We start from the raw sequence: 21,739 nt of genomic DNA on the forward strand, positions 1-21,739 counted from the left end.
AGGCTGGTGGTTATATTTCACCAGAAGATGGCAGTAGACCTGAGTCAGCCTTGTGACACAAGGCTTGTTTGCCCATTTCTAAAATGTCGACTGTAACTAAAAAAAGGCCACCGCTTCCAGGTGGAAATTGGAGTATTTTTTCACTGAAATACGAAACAACTGTGTCTGCCTAATTTGCCAAGAGACTGTGGCTGTGTGGGACTGGGACTCAGGCGATCCGGTTTCTAGTCCCCGCTCAGCCATGGAGCCAACTGGGTGACTTTGGGCCAGTCATAGACTCTCAGCCCAACCTACCTCACAGGGTTGTTGTTGTGGGGATAAGATGGAGAAGGAGAATGATGTAAGCTGCCTTGAGCCCTTTGTAGGAAAAGGCAGGATATAAATAGAAAATAGAAAAATAAATAAAATTCAATATCAAGAGGCACTACCATATGAAACATGCTAACTACAACAAGCTAACTGGGAACGAACGTGGTGAAAAACTGAAGGAACTGGAAGCTGCTTCAACAGCACAGCAGCGCTTTTTCACAAGAGCCCGTGAGTCAAATGAAAATGCCACAAAGGCAAGCTACGAGGTGGCAACTCTGATTGCCAAGCACGGCAAACCTTTTACTGAGGGTGAATTTGTTAAAGACTGCGTGATGAGAATGGTGGAGAAAATTTGTCCTGAGAAGAAGCAAGAGTTTGCCAATGTTTGCCTGGCTCGTAACACTGTGGTACGGAGAATTGAAGATATTTCATCTGATATTAAGAGACAGAGGCAAAAGGAGTGGAGTTTGACTTTTTTTCGTTAGCCTGCGACGAAAGCACGGATTCATCTGACACCGCTCAGTTATTGATTTTTTTGGGAGGAGTGGACAATAAGATGAACGTGAGTGAAGAGCTACTTGACCTCCAGAGCCTTAAGGACCAAACAAGAGGAACAGATTTGTTTCTGTTTGTTCCACCTTAGATGACATGAAACTACCGTGGAATAAAGTCACTGGGATTATTACGGATGGCGCACCTGCCATGGCTGGTGAGCAAAGTGGATTATCAACCCTAGTCTGTAACAAAGTCAGCGAAGAAGGAGGCAAAGCTATAAAACTCCACTGTATTATTCACCAACAAGTTATCTGTGCCAAACATCTGAAATATGATCATGTTATGAAACTGGTGATGAAGGCTATTAATTATATTCACTCCAAAGCCCTGTGCCACCGCCAGTTTCAACAGTTTCTACTCGACATCCAGACTGAATATGGAGATGTTGTGTATCACAAGGTAAGATGGCTCAGTCGGGGGTCTGCGCTGCAGCGCTTCTACTCTCTTAGGGAGGAAATCGGACAATTCTTGGCAAAAAAGGGACAACCAATGCCAGAGCTATCTGATCCTGTTTGGCTGGCTGATTTTGGATTTTTAGTTGACATAACACGACATCTGAATGTGCTGAACACGAGCCTTCAGGGGTAAAATGCAGTGGTAAGCCAACTGTATTCACATATCAAAGCCTTTGGGACCAAGCTGCTACTTTTCCAAAGGTACCTGTCACAAACGCAGCCCAATACCACACATTTCCCATCGCTGCAGGAAATAATGACCAGTTTTCCACAGAACAATATGAGTGCGCAAATAAGGAGGTATGAAGCAGACATCTCATCTCTGGCTGAGGAGTTTCAACAGCGCTTTCGGGATTTTGCAGCTATTGAAAAGGAGATCACGCTTTTTTATCTCCTTTCTCTGTGGACCCTGATGACGCTCCAGACCACCTGCAGCTGGAGCTCATTGAGCTGCAGTGTGACACCGAGTGTCGCAGTCGGCACCAACAGCTCCCTCTTGTCAACTTTTACCACCAGCTGGATAAAGACAGGTTCCAAGAGATTCGAACATTTGCTAAGAAAATGCTGAGCTTGTTTGGTTCAACATACTTGTGCGAGAAGACATTCTCGATTATGAACATTAACAAGAACCGCATGAGGACGAGACTAAGTGACTTTCACCTGCGTGACATCTTGTGCATTAAAACCACTGTTTTTGAGCCAGACCTGGCCTATATAATGTAGACGAGATCTCAGTATCACCCTTCACATTAGTGCAGTTAAGTTATTTGGTTAGTCTTTCATAAAATAGTTCATTTGCATTTAATGTTAATGGTTCAAAGAATGTCAGGCTGAATGGTCGGCCCCCACACATTTTCACCTCACCAAATCTGGCCCTTCTTGCAAAAAGTTTAGACACCCCTGATCTATGCCTTTGACCTGCTGACTTGTCCCAAGCCTCTGGCCTGTACTGAGCTCTGGACTCAGCTTGAGTTTGCACCTTGGACCTGGTGTTCTGCCCCTCCTTTCTTGCCACCCACAGCCCAGAGCTCACAAGCCTGCTGTATAAAGGCCTGGCAATGCTTATGCTTATCAACACAGTGCTCTTCGCCCAAGCAAAACAGGCACAAGAAATGCCCATCAGAAGTCAGCATTTTAACACCACAGCCAGCACACTTTTGGAACGCTGGTTTGCTCAGCAACATTGAGTAAGAAAAGGGTAAGATGATAGAAGGGTTTCTTCATTTTTTTTATAAGTGGACTGAAGAAGGGAAAAAGTAACAAGAAGAGAACAGGGATCGAAAAACAGAATGACAGAAATGTGAGGGAAAAGAATGGTAAAGAGTAAGTTCTAAAAGGAAGTTCTGAGACAAAGGAAAATAAAGAACACTACAGACAACTGATGCACCTTGCTAACAGTGGTTGAAAGCAAACTGAGAAAATGGCAGGAGCCCACCAATCATAGTGGTACCTTGGCTCACGAACTTAATCCATTCCAGGACTCTGGTCGTGACCCAAATTGATGGTGAGCCAAGTTAAATTTCCCCATAAGGTTCAATGTAAATAAGGTTAATCCGTTCTGTAACTATTTTTTTTAATCAGAAAAATGTGAAGCAAAATGACAAAGAACAACAAAGATCGTGGCCATCTCCGCCCCCGCCACCCCAAGCACGAGCGTGGCCATCTCCCTGCCCCCCCAGCACAACTGCGTTTGCGCCCGTCATTCCTGCACACGCCCGTCATCCTGGCACGTGTGGGGGGGAAGACGGGCATGAATGCGGGTGCGTTGTGGGGGGAGACAGGCACGATCATACTGCAGGGAGATGACAGAGATTGCAGTTGTGCTTCTGCAGGAAAGATGGGAGCAATCTAGCCATCTCCTCCCCACCCCCAGCACAATCATGGCCATCTCCCCACTCCGGGGGTGGGGGAGATGGCCACGATCGCGGTTGCCACCCAATGCAGAGTTCGCCACCTGAGTCAAAATTTTTATGACATTTTTGTTCACGACCCAATTTGGTTGTGAATTAAGCCATTCGTTGAGCCGAGGTACCACTGTATATAGGGGAAAGGAGGGGGCAGGGTTCTCACACAAAGTTCTAGGCATAGCTAGACAAATCTTCCTGAGTAGAGCAACTGTATAGGTGCAGCACCCATATGTGTGATGCACAGATACCACAATGAAGAACTGACTTTTGCTCTGCCTTCTGAACTGATATTGGAATATGCACAAAAACTGAGGTTTGGGGTGTTGCAACAGAGCTCTGATGTCTCCTAACAATCACATATGCAACATTAAAGTATTGATACTTTAAATCTATACAACTCCCCACGAAGATATTAAATCATATATACTGAATTCCAAGACACATTAGATGTCATAAGCAAACAAGTTCCTATCTAGATATGTTTGTTTAGACAATTTTTAAAGGCTATTTTCAAATATCTATCTAAAAACTTACTCAGCTTTTGCATCTTTGTTGGTTTCTTCAGCTTTTGGGGCATCTTCTTCAGCCTTTGTTGCATTATCCTTTTTAGGGTCTTCTTTCTTCTTCTCTCCTATATCTATGTCATCTAAAAATAAAGCCTATCAAGTAATAACTTTTCAAAAGGTTGGCATTTTTGGAATTCCTTTATGCTAAAATATCAAAATAACAGAAAAAAAATCAGAAGTAGGAAGCATTATTCAAGCCACTAATGGCAATTCCAAGCTATGAAATACAGCACTGTTCCAAAGATATCATCTTCAGACCTTTTCAGTCTGAAGACATGTGAAACAGGAAATGTTCAAGTAAACTGCTTAGATTTAGATTCAATAGGTCAGAGGAGGGCAATCCTTGGCCTGCATGCAACCTCCACAGGCTGTTTTACATCCCTCATCAACACCTGATTTTGGGGTGCAGTGGCAACAATAAATGAGCCACATTTTCACTTTCAAAAAGTGGTACATGGGAACTTATGCCTTATTTTAATGCAAAACTGTGCTCCCCAATGAGACTCCCAAGCGTGTACACTTTTTTTTAATGAAAATGAGGCTTTTGCCATCAGCAAATTTTGTCAGTGACAATTTTGAAGCAGGGGGGTGGCCTACAATGGGTTCCAGGGATGGAAAATTGATCCTCATGATCCTCCAAAGTTGCATCACCCCTGCTGCAAGTGAAGGGATGCTTTTACAGCAGCCCAATTACTTATCTGACCTGTAGGATCCAGTGCCAATGACACATTCTGATGAGCCTCCCAAGTAAAAGTAGGGAACCTAACCGGAACAATGATCCCAATAACTTTAGAAAAGACCTGGCCTAAACTGAAGACAGCAGGAGCTGAGGCAAGAGATGATCCAGAATTATTTGAGATGAACATGTATGTACCCTTCCAAGTCTCAATTTGTAGGAAAAATTGAAAAATTCCTGAAAGTCATCTTGGACCAAGACAAAAAAGTCCAAAGGACACCAGAAGGCAACCCTGAACATTCATGCACAAGTCAAGATCATATTATAGACTGGAAAGAATTCTAGATGCATTTTTCTCCCGCTTTGGGTATTGCAAGGCTGTTTTACTTGGAACATGGAACTGGCCAGAGTATCCCACCCAAACCTATCCAAGTTTATGGCTAACAGTATGTTTATGGCTAACAGTATGAGAATAATCATGAAAACTTACATATGGAGCATCTGTTTTCTGAATTCAGTTGTCCGTCTATTATACTCTACTTGAAAAAAGGTTATTTTTGCTCGCACACTCACACCCCTATATACATCACATACATTTATATATCTGCCTCATGAATCTCCAGATGTGGCTCCAGCACATACAAATGTATACAACAATAAATGTTAATATTTTAAAGGACTACAGAACCCTGCCATTTTTAGAGAATGCCATCAGGGTGTACAAAAAGTAAATTGCAAATGTAAAGGCTGGAGATAGTTCTCAGATGAAACTTATGAGCATTAACTAAAAGCAAAGTTGAAAGGAAACTCACTCTGGGAGTAATCAACGTTCATGCCATTATCAAAACATGGTATCCAGGGCTAACCACTGTCTACCCAACCACTAGTTGCCAATCAAACATGGATTTCTCCCCACGCTATCTCCCTTATTTTTTTTAACTGATAATTCACATTATCAGTACAATAACGAACTTGTAGACTGGTCCCTCTCTGACTCCGAATTTAAGTAATTACTAAATTAGACACTGAAATTAATGGGACATGGGGTGAATGGGGCGGCATAGAAGTTTACTAAATAAATAAAATAAATAAATGTAAATCATGACTGACTGACTTAACATGAAAAGTATGATCAAACTGGATCAAACTCTTTTTCTCTGCTATTAGTCTGCATGTTCATTGTGTTTTGTTCCTGAGGTTATCATTGCCTAACTCAATTCTGTTGTCCATAATGATTTAGAAGAAATGGGAAAGAACCATGTGCAATGCTGGAAGGGTATACAGAAAAAAGACTGGACATGGCTGGAGAGATTTTGGAACATAAATCTTCCATCTTCTGATTTTCATGAAAAAAACATGGATGATGTTAAACTAATTAAATGCAATTCCTTAGACATTATCATAAATATTGTAGATCAAACAAACAATAGATTTGAATCTACAGCCTTTCTTCATTCAATCTAACAGCTCACCTTCTGCAAACCAAGTAACAAGAGAATCCGTAAACTGAACTGCATATCTGTCATCTGTAGAATGAAGAAAAGGATGGGAAAGGATTAAGCTGGAGAAATGTGTTCTGCTTACATTCAAAAGTATTTTTCTGTGAAAAGCTTCTAAAGAACTTTCACTCGATAGCACATGAAAATAGTACTGGGTTACATTTACAATTTAACATCCCAATTCAAGTGCACCAAGAATGCTTACAATGTTAGAATATCCAGAGGGGCATCCATGTTGGTCTGCTGCTAGAAAAGCAACCAAAAGCCTTGTAGCACCCTGGACACTAACAGTTGTATTATGGCATAAGCTTTCATGAACAACGTACATTTGACAAAATGGGCAGCGCATCTAATGTGTTGGACAGTGTTCATGAAAACTTATCCCAGAATAAGTTTGTTACAAAACTCTTGCTTGTCTTAGAATTTTACTAACTTTGAAGAGTGTTTCATGTATTCTTTCCTCTTAACTTAGTAAAGGAAACATTAACACATTGAATTCTAACCAGCTTATGAATTCCGCATATATTTTTTCTCTGCTGAGGGAAAAAGCCCTCATTTCTATTTGTAAACAAAAACAGGACCCTCAAAGCATGGCCGTAGCAAGCACATATATCGGGAAGAAAGTGCTACTGGCACCAATTGCTTTGCTTTCCAAGTAAAGTTGTTTAAAGGAAGAAAATGGGGAATTCTACCTTAATGACAGATTATTTCTATGTGTGACAACTGCATACCACTTTACAGTGTGCCAACCTACCTTTTGGAAGAGGAAAATCCTTTGTAACCTAAAGAAAAAGGAACTTTAAGTCAACAAATTTTTGATATGGGCTACATTTTTATGTCCTGACTCCAATAATCAGTCTGATGATCTTTATAGCAGGTGTGAGCAACTTGTAATCCTCTGTCTTGGCCCACAACTCCCATAGTCCTACCAGTATAACTGTTGGAAAGATGATGGGAGTTCTATGCTAACACAACTGGAGGACCATAGTTGCTCACCCCTACTTTATAATATGATATTCTCACAGTATTCCCAAGGGCCACATGATCCAAAACTTGTTTTACACAGGTGCAAGACAATCTGCATATATTAAAAGATGTCTGGTCATAGTATCTAGTGAAAGTAACTTCAACAGTGAATGCAAAATAAACACATTTTATAAACAATGGCAACCTATGATAGAGTTCGGAACTTACCACCACTCTTGTAACAGCCCTTTGTGTTTCTATGCTGGGTGCGGAAAAGGATACATTACCTCTTACCTGCCTAGTAAAGAATCCAAGTGGGCATGGAGCACTTCACCCCTTCTGCCATCAAGCTACTGCATTTTCATACTGAGCACAAAGGTTAAAAGCTTAAGAAAGGCCATGCTGGATCAGACCAAAGGCCAACCTGCTTTGGCATTCTGTTCCCAGACTGGTCAACCAGATCCTCTGTGAAGCTAAGCAGGACATGCAACAGCACTTCCTGCCCTTTCTCCCTAGCAATTGCTCTGATATGCAAGACGATACATAAACATAATGATCACTAGCCATTGATAAGTTTGTTGTCAATGAATTTGTCTAATCTCATTTTAAAAACCACCCAACCATTGCTTTGCAAATTTCATGATCTGACTATGTACTGTATGGAGCATTACTTTGTTTTGTCCTGAATTTCCCTCCAGCTACCTTCCATTCAATTTTTCTAGGCTCTGCAATTGTGAAAGTGGGATTTAAAACTCTCTCTTACACATTCTACAAAGGGTACTTCCAGGTGCAGCTTTTATCATGCCATCACATTGCCTCATTCAGATTTTTTACTTGGGGGAGGGGTCTAGATATTTTCCCACCTGTAATGATCCCATGTCATGGGACTGCTTCTTCCATCTTTTTTCTCACTGTAGAAAATATGTTAAGGGAGAAAGGATGGAAGAGCTAGATAATACCTTCTAATTGGGAACCAGCAAATGGGGCAGGCAAGGGGGAGTAATTTACAAGGCCAGACAAACTATTTGAAAATGAGATTAAATGTTCAAGGTACTGGAAGATGTACAATTTTAGATGTACTATTTTATTATATTTCTACACTGCTCGATATCTTGCCCTCTATCACTCACTCTTTATATGTTTCACAAAACAATAAAATATGGCAGTGATAAACCACAACACAAAAATTTCAGAAGCTAAAACTACAGTATAAAAACAAAGTAAAAACCAGAAGCAGTGCTGGCTCCCTAATTTCCCCAGGTAGAAGGTACCATGAGAATTAGTAAACTATGTATTTATTTGAACATGGAGATGCCTGTCCTCAATGCTCCAATCTATGTGGTGCACCGAGTACCTCCTCTCCCATGGAGAAGAGAATGGAGGGGTACACGTGAGCTTCTAGCTCTCCTTAGCAATGAATCCCATCTGTATCCTAAGAGAACTCTCCAAATACTAGCCACTCAGCCAGCATTTTTGCCATAGAATCACATTTTTAAAACACCAATATAATTTGTAGTTTCATACCATTATATGTTTTCTTCCTTCATCCTGTTCAATTTTTTTAGCAATCTCTTTAAGCTTTTTGTTCAAGTTTGAGCCTCGACCTTTAACATCTGCAACTTCAGGGTAATGTCTTTTCTAGAAACAAAAATATCACTAAGTTCATTGGCAGCAGCAGATGCTAAAACAGGTAAAAGAAACTAAAGCAAAAGAAAACTCATAATGACTGTCCCATTCCCCCATATATATCAACTTCACCAAACCTTTAGCTAGGACAATGTCCCCACTTCTCAAATAAATAGACAGATAGGAGGATTCTATATATTGGGAAGGACTCAACATCAGTGGTAGAGCAAGTGCTTTGCATGTAAGAGGCCCCCAACTCAATCCCACACATTGCCAGGTAGAACTGAGACAGGCACATCTGAAATTCTGGAAAGTTAGCATCAGTCAGTATATTATGCATAAAGTAGCTTCCTATCTCTATAAGGTACCTAACTGGACATTAAGTTCACACATAACAATCACTGCTTGATTGATCACTCCTGTTTGGCTCTTCCTGCAAACCCTATAATAAACTGCATCATCCAGGTTCAACAACCCATCATGGATCAGGCACTACTACAAGCCATGGCTCATCAGGGTGGGTTTATAAGCAACCTGACAAATCCTACTTGGATTCAACTAAAGAAGAACCCATGATGGTTCATAGGCCATGGTAGGTTGTCATGTGCAAACTCAGCCAATATGACCATTTACTCTTGGAAAAGGTCACACAGTTCAATAGTGGAGTATGTGTTTCCTTGCAGAAAAGCCCAACTTCAGTTCCTCACTATTTCCATTTCAAAGGAGAATTGAGAAAGTCCTCTGTCTTAAAAGATGTCTTGCCAAATGTGATAGATAGTACTTTACTGGCAAAGCATGTGCTTTGACTTTAAATCCTATTGTGCTTTTCCTGGTTCAATCTAGCAATGAGATAGGTTAGTGATCTATGTTACTGTTAAAGAACTGAACTCAAAATGTTGCATGTAATACCTGAGAACCAAAGAGGCCCATGTATGCATGCAAAGCACTTCCACCCAGACAGTGGGTATTTGTCCATTGTTTATCCTTTTGCACTTTCACCAACAAATCCAGGCATCATCAAATGACACTCTGGTCATTTTCAGAAACTTGGAGGGAAGGAGCAGATTAAACACCTTCATCTAGTGACACTAGAAAATGGCCAGAATCCTGGTCATTACTACTGAATAATTAGTTCTCATATGTATCCCCTGCACCTTAATATGCCATTCTTCTGGCATTAAATAGGTTGCCCACAATGGGTAGCAGCACCACAGAATTATTTTTTAATTGTTCCATGTATGCAGATTGCTTTTCATGAGCTTTACTAAAATCTACTAATCATCCACAGGAGAAATTCTAGAGTTAAGCTGAAGCAGATATTTCATATTTAAAAAATAAAAAATATGAAATATTTCATAAAGCATAAAACCCTATTTATAAAATTGGAAAAATTGAAATAATTTGCTCTATGAATTTAACATTTGGTATGAAAAATAGCCTTTATTAAGGTTTAAAAGCTGGCAGATACCTAAAATGTTCTATGAATAAAAATTGTTAGTGGGGTTTTTGCTTTTGAATTTTTCTCCTTGCTAGAAAAGCCTTATTTCTCAAAGTTGCTATGAAATTATTTTAAATGTTTAAATTGTCTTAAACCCTACTGAGTTTTAGCCAGCATAAAACTGTATTGTTTCACCTTTGATACACTGACATTTAACATTGCATTTAGTATTTGATTTTAAAGAATCTACTGTTCTTACATTGTGATTGTATTGAATGCCACTTTGAGATGCTGGGGAGCAGAAAAGGGATTCAGACATTCTTTTAATAAATACTCAGTATGTTGCTGGGGTATCTTTTGTTTCTTTATGGAAAATCTGTTGCATTCTTTTATAGTTTGGAGGTGTAAAAGTCCAAGTCTAATCAAATGCCACTCATATGAAATGAGAGATATGTGGACACCTTCTACAATGCATCTGATTCTCCAAAAGAGGGTTTAGGTGGTTACCTTAAAAAAACTATGAAAATTCTACTCAACATAAAATTCACATGTTTTATGCTATTGATATGACAGGAAAAATGGTAAAACTTCAACTATTGGTTTCCATTCAAAGAACCCATTCAAGTAGGATCCATTCAAGACATTTTGCTGTCTGAACTAGAATGATAAATCTCCACTCCCACCATTCCAACTACTCCCACCATTCCAAGACAAAATGCAAAATACCTGAGGAGAGCTATTCTACTTTGATATCTGAAGCAGAAAATCCCACATACACTTCACACGCTCCTTGGTAGTAAAAATACAATAAAAATTATTTTAAAAGCCCACTAACTGGTTGCTTTAGTATTTCCAAGTACAGTAGTACCTTGGCTCATGAACTTAATCCATTCCAGGACTCTGGTCGTGACCCAAATAGGTCATGAGCCAAGTCAAATTTCCCCATAAGGTTCAATGTAAATAAGGTTAATCTGTTCTGTAACTATTTTTTTTTTACCACAAAAATTTGACACAAAGTGACAAGGAACAATAAAGATTGCAGCCATCTTCCCCCACCCCGCACGACAGCGATCATGCCCGTCATCCCTGCATGAGCGTGACCGCAATTGCAGCCATAGACGGACAATTATGGGCATGCTGGGCGGGGGGGGGGGGGAGACTGGCACAATCGTGAAAGTCACCCGATGCAGAGTTTGCGACCTGAGGCAAATTTTTTCAGAAATTTCTGTTCATGACCTGATTTGGTTGTGAACTGAGGCGTTCCTGAGCCGATGTACCACTGTATAGCATAGTCCTCCTTGCTAACCAGGGTGCAGAACCTCTTTCAGCATAAGGCTGGAATTCATTTTGGAGACACTCTCAGGAGCTGCATTCCAGTAGTGCGCAGAACCAAAACCAAAATGGGTGGGACAAACAAATCAAACATAAAAGCATATTTTAGCTTAAAGCTCTTACTACCACTTAGAAGAAAGGCACCTCCAACTTTCAGAATAAGGGGAAAAACCTGCACAAAAGCCAGGAAACTACTGAGTGGGGAAAGGAGGCATGGTCTTTGGGGACCCTAGGGGACCACTCTGCAAGCCAGGCCTGTTATAAACATTATCTGCTCTCTCTCACAAGGAAAGGGCAGGATGTAGTTTAGCATGTTAGCCCTAGTGCCAGCGCAATCTTGCTGAGGTACTAATGAACAAGAACAAACTATTGCTACTAAAGACCTGGAAACAAGGCTGAAATTTCAATATTATATTTTCATGTACATCCTACTTTTCCATAAAACATGCCCTAGTCAGCAAAATATACCACCTTGCACTGACAAGGAATGGCATATATGTATTCCAACACCCACAACACCCCAAAAGTAAGTTGGGTCTAATTCATTTTCAGTGCTTGCGAGTTCTAATCTTGTTTACATACTGCACTTTAATAGAACCATTTGAAAGGTGGAGGTTTACTTATGAATTATTTAGTGTTGTCGTGCATTGTTATAAGCCACCTGGAAGCTTTACTGGTAGAAAATGGCATGATCTCTTTAAAATTAATACATCATGAAACTGGAAAACATGAAGTAGTGATACAACTAAGGATGCCTTGCTCATAGAAAAGCACAGACCATTTTCACTCACGCCTACTGGCTGGGTTTTCACATGACAATCCACCATGGCCTATAAACCATGGTGGATTGTTGCATTGTTTGAATCCAGGACGGGTTTGACAGGGTGTTTTATCCTTTTCCCATATATGCATGTAAGGAATGGTGATAAGGACTGCAAATTTCAGAGTGTTGCAGCTATATACAATCTCCCTTAAGATAAGGAACTTCACATAACCCCATTACGTAATAGCCAGCTGGTTTGCAAATAAAGCTACCATAAGGAATGCAAGAGTAGATTTTTCATTTTTGAAAATTTGGAGTGGACTTGGGGGGAGAGTGAAATCTGCCCCATCAGTGGTTCTCTCCCACTTTTGCAATACCCCCAACTGTGTACTCTCTTAATGCACCACATATTGCCATTCTTACAAAAGGGGGGGGGGGGGTACTTACCAGGTATGCCAGTCTGTGCTTAACACCCAAAACATGCATGAACATGTTACTCAGTCCTGATTGGCACCCACACAGATTACACTCATAAATTAGGTTTTCTTTGGACTGATATTCAGTTACATATTGGAGGCCTGCATTTTAAAGCAGAATTATTTTAAAAGAACTTCATTTGCCAAGGTATCATATACTCACAAAGCACTGCCCAATTTTTCAGCACTAGTCTTAATTACAAAATGAAGGCCAACTGCTCTGCTTATGACCATGAAAGACTTTTAGAATCCCCTTGTACTCACTGGCAAAAGCTACCTAACCTGCTTCTACCTAACCTGCTTCTCTCTCAGGCAGCAAGCTGTGTCAGGCCTGTAAGCTGTCAGGCTCCAGGCATGGGTTCCCATGAATGATTCCTCCACACATTATGGTTATATTCATTGTACATTCCACTAGTATCAGCAAGGATGAAGAAAGACTTAGAAATACACACATACATATTTTAGAAAAATGGGGTGTCAGGGAAAAGAGTTCTAGCCTAACCCTCCCTTTCAATGGCAGTTTTCTGTATGAAGGAGCATTCACTCCTGTATGTGCTTACCTACGGTCTGAAACAGTACAACCTAGACAAAGATTTACTGCCACAGTGAAAAGAGGACTTTTAAACCCGGTGTGGTGATTACAGTTTTGGATGGCAGATCTGGGAGATAAAGGTTCTAGTCATCACTCTATCATGACGTTCACTGGATGACTGTGCCAATAACACACACTCAGCCTAACCTACCTCACAGAGTTGTTGTTAAGATAAAAATGAAGCTATGTAAGCAGTTTTGGGTTCCTCAAAAGAAGAAAAAAAGGCAGGATATAAATGCAACCTTGTTGCCGTTGTTGCTAATAGCAGCAGCAGCAGCAGCTCAAGATGGTCTCCCAAAACAATGATACTTTCCCAATGGACACATTCCCACCTGACCTTCATACTTTTACCACCACATTTATCAAAAGTTTCCTTGCAATTATGAACACAATCTCCTACTGACATTTAGTTTTAAAAGTGACACAAGCAGTTACACATTCAGGCTGAAATTCTATGACTTCTTAGAAACTGAAATTGCTGGCATTTATTTCCATGTAAACCTAACAAGTTAACAGCCTGATCCTATGCATACATTCAAACATCTTAAGAGTTCACACAGCAAAATTCATTCACTTAAAAGAACTTACCAAGAGCAGGTTCAGTATGTTTACATGAATTAAGTTGCTCTTCCAAAGTTTTTCCCAAATCTTTTTCAGGCTCAGTTTGAACTGTAAAACAAGCATGTTGTGTATTATGAACTGCTATGTTCCATATGTCACACAGGGAGACAGCCACAGTGCCTGGAGCTCAATCTGACCTACAGGCCCTCACAATTTCCCACATCAGAGGCACTAACAGGAACCTAAACCACTGACTCCATCTCAATACTAGCCACAATGCTATATAGAAAATACGTGGTCTTTTATTTATTATACTTATATCCCACCTTTCTCCCATCGTGGAACTTAAGGTAACTACATGCAGTTTCCAGATGGTCTTCCCTCCAAGCTCAGGCTAGCCCCACCCCTACTTAGCTTCAATATGGTGAATATCCACAAACTCCACATCTGGTAGGCAATTCACCATGCAGTTTACATGCCTGTTATCAACCCAGCTATTCCCCCCACCTCCCAGCTCTCTAAATATCAAATTGCCCACAAACACAATTCCCACTGTAGGCATCATCTTGACATGAGAAGGAATCTGTTCTTCCCTCAAAAGATGAATCTCCTAAGTGATTGTTTCCTTCTTCCCTGGAGTGATACCCATCTTCCTTGAGACTCTCATTCTCAGCGACAGCAAAGAAATTGTCACCATGGGACTGGAACACAGATATCAGCCCCTGGAGGGCTTATCCACTTTCAGGTCTTACTCCAGTTACCCTGGCCTCAACAGGATGAATAAACATACTCTTGAGAGCCAGGAGCACACTGCAGGAGCACACTAATTTCTGTCCAGCAAGCAGACTGTCATACATGTGATAGCCCACATACCTCTGCTGGCTTTCTGCCTTCACAGCTGTGTGTTTACTCAGTTGGTTTACACAGAAAGCTATTTACTATCAGAAAGTCACACTCCCCTGGCCTCCTTAATAGGCTGCTTAATTCACCCATCTGCTCACCTCCTTAAAACTAGAAAATGTGGATCTGAAAGATGAAATGATGAGGGTAGCCATTTAATCACAAGCAAGTAGCACTGCATTCAATGGGATTTGTTCGAAAATATGCATCCACTAAACATGGTAAGTCTACAATGATATCAGGCTCCATATGGATCAGACAAATACAGTCAAGAATGAAGTGTTTAGTAACCATGGTAAAACAAAACACCAACTAACATTTTCTGAGTAAATAATCTTCATTAAAACAAGATCTATCATGACTGGAAGGCAGAAAGTTTTACTTCTATAATAAAATTCTGTTCTCAAAACAATCATGGCTCTTTTGTCAAGTTTGTTCTCTTACTGTAATCTGGAAGGCTTTCTGGTGGTCTAATTGGCTCCCCTGTAGCACTCAGAGGTTTAACTGCAAAAATCAGTCAGTAATAGCCATAAGTAATTTCTTCAGAAATCTAAGATCTAACATTCTGATTCTAGTCATAGTTATATGAATGTTATATTAACATTCATGATTTAAATGAAACTGTCTTCCCAGTATGAATGCATGTTTATGACTGCAGCCAAAGAAGGATATGATCTGGCAGACACATCACACAAATAAAACATGCTGTTTTTCATTAATTCATGGCTTATACATGTAAAATGCAGAAATGATACAAAACCCATCTTAAGCATCCATCCTGAACTATAATTTCATCTATTCCGAATAACAACACCCATCTGTACTTTCAGCATTTTAAATAAATATACTACCACAAACATAGAACATGCTTCACTCACTACAATGGAAACTGGGTCTAGCATACCAATAAAGGGGAAATAATTTTTGAATGGCTAAGAATGAGTTGCGAGGGGAAAGCAGTAGACAGGGGATGGGTTATGAACCCCTCCTCCTACTTCTGTGCTACAAAATTGCATCTGTTAGAAGAGCTTTGTAGTAAAAACATAGTCATTGAAGTTATAGTTAGGTATAATGTGAAGCTAAGACTGCTTCTTTAATTTGCACCAGTTAAGATGCAAGTAAAAAGTACTGACACAGAAGAGATGGTTTAATTTCACCCAAGTTGCAATTCAAATTCTGCAATTAATTTCACCCAACTTTGCAATTCAAATTCTAACATTCCAAAGAGCCCCCAACACACACACCAAGAGTGATACTATATGTCCTACAAATGATTTTAATTGAGGTTTAGAGGCAACATTCCTTTCTTAATAAATCACAATTTATTAACTGGAAACAGGCATGAGGTCTGCAGGTAACACTATTTGCTCTCCTCATGAAATGACTTCGATGTGGTAATCATGATCCAGTTTCCTGATATATCCAACATAGGGAACTACAGTTATTGTCAATGTACTAAGTGGCTTTTTAACCAAACATCAAACCAGGGCTTAAATGCCTGATTAGTAAACCAATATTAAATCTTAGTTCCTTAAGTCAGATGTAATGGGGAACTGATTTAAAGCGTGTCATGACTGAAGCATCAGAATAACAGGTGGTGATGGGGAGGACAGAATAAAAACCCTATTTCCAACATAATAAACTGAGTTTATTAAGGCAGGAAGGTTATGTCTGAACCAGGGCTAAATATCTGTTAGTACAACCTTTATTCCAATCTTCCGCAACATGGTGCTCACCAAAAGTGTTAGTCTACAACTCTTAGCATTTCCCAGCCTGGCTGAGGAGGGGCAGGGGCAGGGCTAGAAGTTGCAATTCAACACATCTAGAGGGCACCAAGTTGGGTAACACTAGTTAATTCGAACTGCTAGTTCCAGCTACCGCCAGTATAATATGCTGTGAAGTACTACACTGAACCAAATTATTGTAATGTTGTAATAATAAAGAGGACTAAGCACTGGAGTAAACAAAATAACACAGGCTTCAATTTATTACCTGCTTTTGAATTAACCATAAAGGAACCTCTATTTGTTGTTTCTCTAGAGTTATTATAGTAAGAGGAAAGCTCTTTCTAGTCACTTTAAGTGCATTCCAGATCACTTGTTAGATTTTCCGTATAAAAGGTTAGTATAAAAGGACCAGAGTACATTTGGAATCCATGGCTTCATTCATTCTGCACTTCAAAGGAACCCAAAATACACTGCTGACATTATACTTACAACTTAAGTAGCAAACTATTTAAGACATCCATACACAGAACGATTCGCCTGAGTAGTAAAGACTTCTGTTCATATGGAATTATATTTCAACACTTACCAATGCCATGGGCTTTCAGGGCATCTTCAACCTTCATTAGTTTTCAGATTAGTGGGCATGAAAGAAGAGATTCATATAAAAATGAGGTTTCAAAATACTTAATTTATTTAAAATTTTTATATGCCATCCAATACCAATACTAAATATTGAACAAAAAAGTCAATGTTTGGAACAGAATTTGTGACTCAGCAAGTCAAGTACTGTCCCAGAAAGACAAGCCAGATGGGATGTTCACTAAGACTCTGGTGCACAAAAGCTGCCTTCTAGAACAAGCTCACTGGTTCATCTAGCTGGTAATGTACACATTGGCAGAGACTCTCCAGGCTTTCAGACAGGTATTATGTGCATCTTCCCTAAAGTTCCATATAGCCAACAGTTCCTTGTGTCATTATTCTTCCCTACAATCCATTTAGGCAGATAACTGTGCTTCCATGATAAAGGAACTAAGGCAGTAGAAGTAGTCGTTTCATAATTCCCCATCTAAAACAGACTTATCAATAACTGCTCGCTAGGTGAGTAACCTACTGTGAGTGTAGGGAACCTTTTTCAGCCTTAAACTCTGGGCTGAATTCAATTTTGAAGAACATCTCAGGGGTCACATTCCAGTGGAAACTGGAGCAAAAGGCAAATGGTAAACCATTATACTTTAAGCATTAAAAACAAAAAACAACCCTCCCCAACAAAACCAAGCATTGTAGCTTAAAGCTCTCTTTGCCAGTAACTGAGACTTAGGAAAGGCATTCTTATTTTTTTAGCATGAGAAAAAACTGCATAAAAGTTTGGTGACCATCAAATAATCTGGCAGGAAAGCTTTATGTTTTTATGCCACAAATAGCACAATTTATAGACGTGCATGTACTACAAGATGCTTTTATTAGAGAGTAACATTTGTGCATTTATTTGCAAAAATAATCCTAGTATTAGTCCTAGTATCTAATACATCAGTTCACACAGGGCTATCTTCATGTTTCGCATTGTGGTAAGCCAAAAGAAGCCATGAAACTAAAGGCGTCACATAGTCTGGACATTTGCTTCTCCCCACAAAGAGGGAAAGGACAGGGAGTAAGTACACAAAGCCAAGACCTGCTCTAAAGCTCAACATGCAGTTGGGGCTGCTTTTAATCAACTGAAAACTGTAACAATAACATCATTCCCATGGAGCGAGTACTCTTTAACACTTTCATTAATGATTTAGATGAGGAAGTACAAGGAAAGCTAATTAAATGTGCAGATGACACAAAGCTGGGTAAATACCCTGGACAACAGAAAGAAGATCCAGGGTGATCTTGATAGGTTAGTACACTCAGCAGAGAGCAACAGAATGAAATTCAGTAGGGACAAATGCCAAGTCCTTCACTTAGGAACAAGAAACCAAATGCGCCACTACAAGATGGGGAACACTTGGCTCAACAATACTACAAAGGAGAAAGATATTGCGGTTGTTGTCTATCACAAACTCAATATGAGCTAACAATGTGATGCAGCTGCAAAAAGGGCAAATTCTATTTTGGGATGTATTAACAAAAGCATTGCCTCCAAAACACATGAAGTGCTAGTTCCCCTTTACTCAGCACTAGTCAGACATCAGCTGGAGTACTGCACCCAGTTCTGGGCATCTAGGTTTTAAAAAGATGCAGACAAGCTAAAACGGGTACAGAGGAAGGCAACAAGGATGGTTCATGGAATGGAGACAAAGCCCTATGAAGAAGACTGAGAGAACTGGGCATGTTCAGCCTCAGGAACAGAAGCTTGAGGGGAGATATGATAGCACTCTACAAGGATCTGAAAGGCTGTCACAGAGAGGAAAGACCAGATCTCTTCTCATTCATTCCAGAGTGCAGGACACAGAATTATAAACTTAAATTAAAAGAAACTAGATTTAGAACTAGATACCTGGAAGAATTTCCTCACTGACAGAGGGGTATGACAATGGAACCTTACCTGGGGAAGTTGTGGGCTTTCCCTCACTGGAGACATTCAAAAAGTGTTTAGTCAGTCATCTAAACGGGATGGTGTAACTCAGTGTCCTTTAATAGCAGGAGGCTAGGCCCAACGGCCATCTGGCCCCTTCCAACTCTTCTATGATTCTATGACTTTGAAAGGGAAAACAAAAAACTGTTCTTACCGCCTTGTGCTTGTTTCCAAGGAAATGGGTCTGCAAGTTTACAGGAGATGCACAATAGATTTTGCAAATCTGTAACAAAAAGTTTTTTCTATAATATAAAAGTATACAGCAAATATAATAGAAAAAAGAACTATTTTGGAAGAATACTGAGGCAAGTAGTTTTCCCTGGTTAATCAGAACATTGAAAAAAGAAAACAACCCAAATTACAAAGGTCTGGAGGCACCTCCTTTGAAGAAAGGATAAAGTGACAGGGTTTTTTTTTTTTTTAGATGAGAAAAAAAGATGAAAGTGTAGAAGGTCATAACAAAGTATAGAGAGTTGAGAATAATAGAGTATTTTCTCATACTAGAACTCAGGATCAATGGACCATTTATAGGATCAAATTAGGTCAAATAAAATATTTCACACAACAATGCTTGATTAACCTACAGAATTCAATTCATAACATAAAGTGATGGCAACAAATTTAGGTATATTAAAAAGCTCCCATAAAGTAATGGAGAACAACATCTATCATCTTCCTATTTGGTGACAGTATATTTTTAAATACCAGATGCTGGGAGACAAATAGTAGGAGATGGCTGATTCAGAACCTGCTTTTTGGCTTTCCAGAGGCACCAGGCTGACCACTGCTGGAAATAAGCATGCTAAACTATATGAACCCTTAATCCAATGCAGCAGAATTCTTATTATGTCAGCATTCTAAGGGAGATTTGCCAGAACTAGGTTCTTCCAGACCTGGAAATCATTCATATATAGCATTTCAGGATGGACCTCCTGGAAATTGGGGTAGGGGGTGGGATTGGTTAGGGGAACAATAGTGGAAGGCAGCGTGCTCATTACATACATCAGTAATGCTCCAGAGACAATGGAAAATAGAAACTAAGATTCTAGAGTAAAAAACGGTACCAGTAAAGTTACTCTAATCATGGGATGTCTTTTTATTTGTCTGGTAAAGCTTTTACAAATCTTTTTTTAAATATGTTCTAGTCTAACTACTCCTCATATAATAAATGTACTTGCTGCTGCCTGTAAATTGTATTAACTGGCATGGTAGGCAGAGGAAAAACATAGCCAGCTTAATGATCTCAAGGGAGGCACCTCTCTCTTTCTTTTAACTTCCTTCCCTGGAACACTGGTGGACAGTAAGCTCTGTGGTTACCTGTATTACAGAAGGATCACTCAAGTGTTAAAAGAAATACAGTGAACCAAATACAGACACAACTCTTGATTCTCTATATACAGTAATTACCCACAACTCATGTACACACTGATGAACCACCGCTGGACATTTGTACAAACTATGTAGTATATAAATGTTTTCTGTTATTTCAGGCAAGCCTAAGGGGATTACCCCTTTTATTCAATAGGCAGAGCACAGAAATGGCACTTTGAATGCCCATCAGCTCTACAAACTTCAATTGGTTTAAAAATAATTCTATCTTCACTTAGGAGATTCTGTGATATGAATCTCTAATGGAGCATTCTCTCATCTCCTTTGGAAGAAACCACAGAGCAGATACCCTAGAAACTATACACAGATCTCATTTAATAATGCAAAATACAATGCTTACATTGCAATAGTAAGGTGTGGCATTGTAAGGCTTGTGTTCTTCAGTTTCCATGGTGTAGAATTCAAAAGGTAAGAAATCCACCTACAACAATTGTGAGGGTATACAAAAAAAGAGTTGAGTTTGACAAAATGTGTTCAAGCTCTGTTTGCAGAAAGAGATACAACATGAATATTTCTATATAAAGCACTCTGTCAACATATTATGAACACACATAAGCAGAACACAGTTAAGGATTTGGTATTCCTGCCTCATCAGGCTTTTAGAGATAGTAATTTTCACTTTTTGAATGTTATAATAATAGCCTGACTTTAGGCAAACAGCAACATCATAATAAATTCAAAGGAGATAAGAAAAGCGACTCTCCAACCCAAAAGTTGTGTTGCCAAGCTTCACCATGTTCTCCCCCTTCCCTTCTAAAACCAGATTCCTGGTTGCAGGAGAGGATAAGAATTTGGACTATACAGACTCCAGATATACTATGTTCAAAGGTTTCTAATGTATGAATTGCTGCAAAATTAGTGGAAACAAGGAATTGGAGAAGTCCCATAGTAGCCACCTACAAAGTGAATAATTCAGAAGCTCAGCTAACTAAAATGAGATACTAAAATTGAGAGAGAGAGAGAGAGAGAGAGAGAGAGAGAGAGAGAGAGAGAGAGAAATAGGAAATTGTGTCCTTTTTTCATTATAAGAAAATGTGAAACAATGTTGACATTAACATTAATGCAGTTTTTTTATTAGGTAAACTATAATATTGTTGTACTCCTTTGTACGTCTTGTTGCTCACAAGTGTGTCTGTACATGGAGTATAGTACGTGTGTACGCACACAGACATGTTTCAAGAAATACATTGCTCTTTTCTGCAGTGTTTGAGTTGCCTTCAGGAAATAAGGAGCTCTGTTCTTCAGTACCCCTTTTTTGGGACCCTGATGGGCAAGCCACCAGAGATGGGTGGCAGGCAACTTCTCTCCCCACCACAAGTGTCCATCAAGTGCGACCCTTTCATTTTCCCCAAAGGAATGAAATCCATTCATTTACGTGAGCAAAAGTCTATTTAGGAATACCAGTAAGCCTTTCCCTGCTAAAGTCTCTGTGTGAAGCACATTTT

At 39.6% G+C, this 21,739-nt stretch overlaps 1 protein-coding gene across 1 annotated transcript in view; it reads right to left on the reverse strand.

Moving 5' to 3' along the window:
• LOC123035184 overlaps positions 1 to 21,739 on the reverse strand; it is a 39,116-nt gene that overhangs the window by 12,185 nt on the left and 5,192 nt on the right. The window contains exons 3-12 of the mRNA XM_044453130.1: positions 20,635 to 20,715; positions 19,060 to 19,128; positions 16,935 to 16,965; positions 15,066 to 15,125; positions 13,749 to 13,829; positions 12,540 to 12,670; positions 8,458 to 8,571; positions 6,722 to 6,749; positions 5,941 to 5,994; positions 3,761 to 3,872 (exon numbers count right to left, since the gene is read on the reverse strand). Coding sequence (XP_044309065.1) covers positions 3,761 to 3,872; positions 5,941 to 5,994; positions 6,722 to 6,749; positions 8,458 to 8,571; positions 12,540 to 12,670; positions 13,749 to 13,829; positions 15,066 to 15,125; positions 16,935 to 16,965; positions 19,060 to 19,128; positions 20,635 to 20,685 — 731 coding nt within the window. The 5' untranslated portion in view covers positions 20,686 to 20,715. The remainder of the gene's footprint in view (positions 1 to 3,760; positions 3,873 to 5,940; positions 5,995 to 6,721; positions 6,750 to 8,457; positions 8,572 to 12,539; positions 12,671 to 13,748; positions 13,830 to 15,065; positions 15,126 to 16,934; positions 16,966 to 19,059; positions 19,129 to 20,634; positions 20,716 to 21,739) is intronic.

This window comes from Varanus komodoensis, unplaced genomic scaffold (genome assembly GCF_004798865.1).
Source record: "Varanus komodoensis strain SLA01 unplaced genomic scaffold, ASM479886v1 scaffold10, whole genome shotgun sequence".
In the NCBI taxonomy this organism is placed as follows: Eukaryota; Metazoa; Chordata; class Lepidosauria; order Squamata; family Varanidae; genus Varanus; species Varanus komodoensis.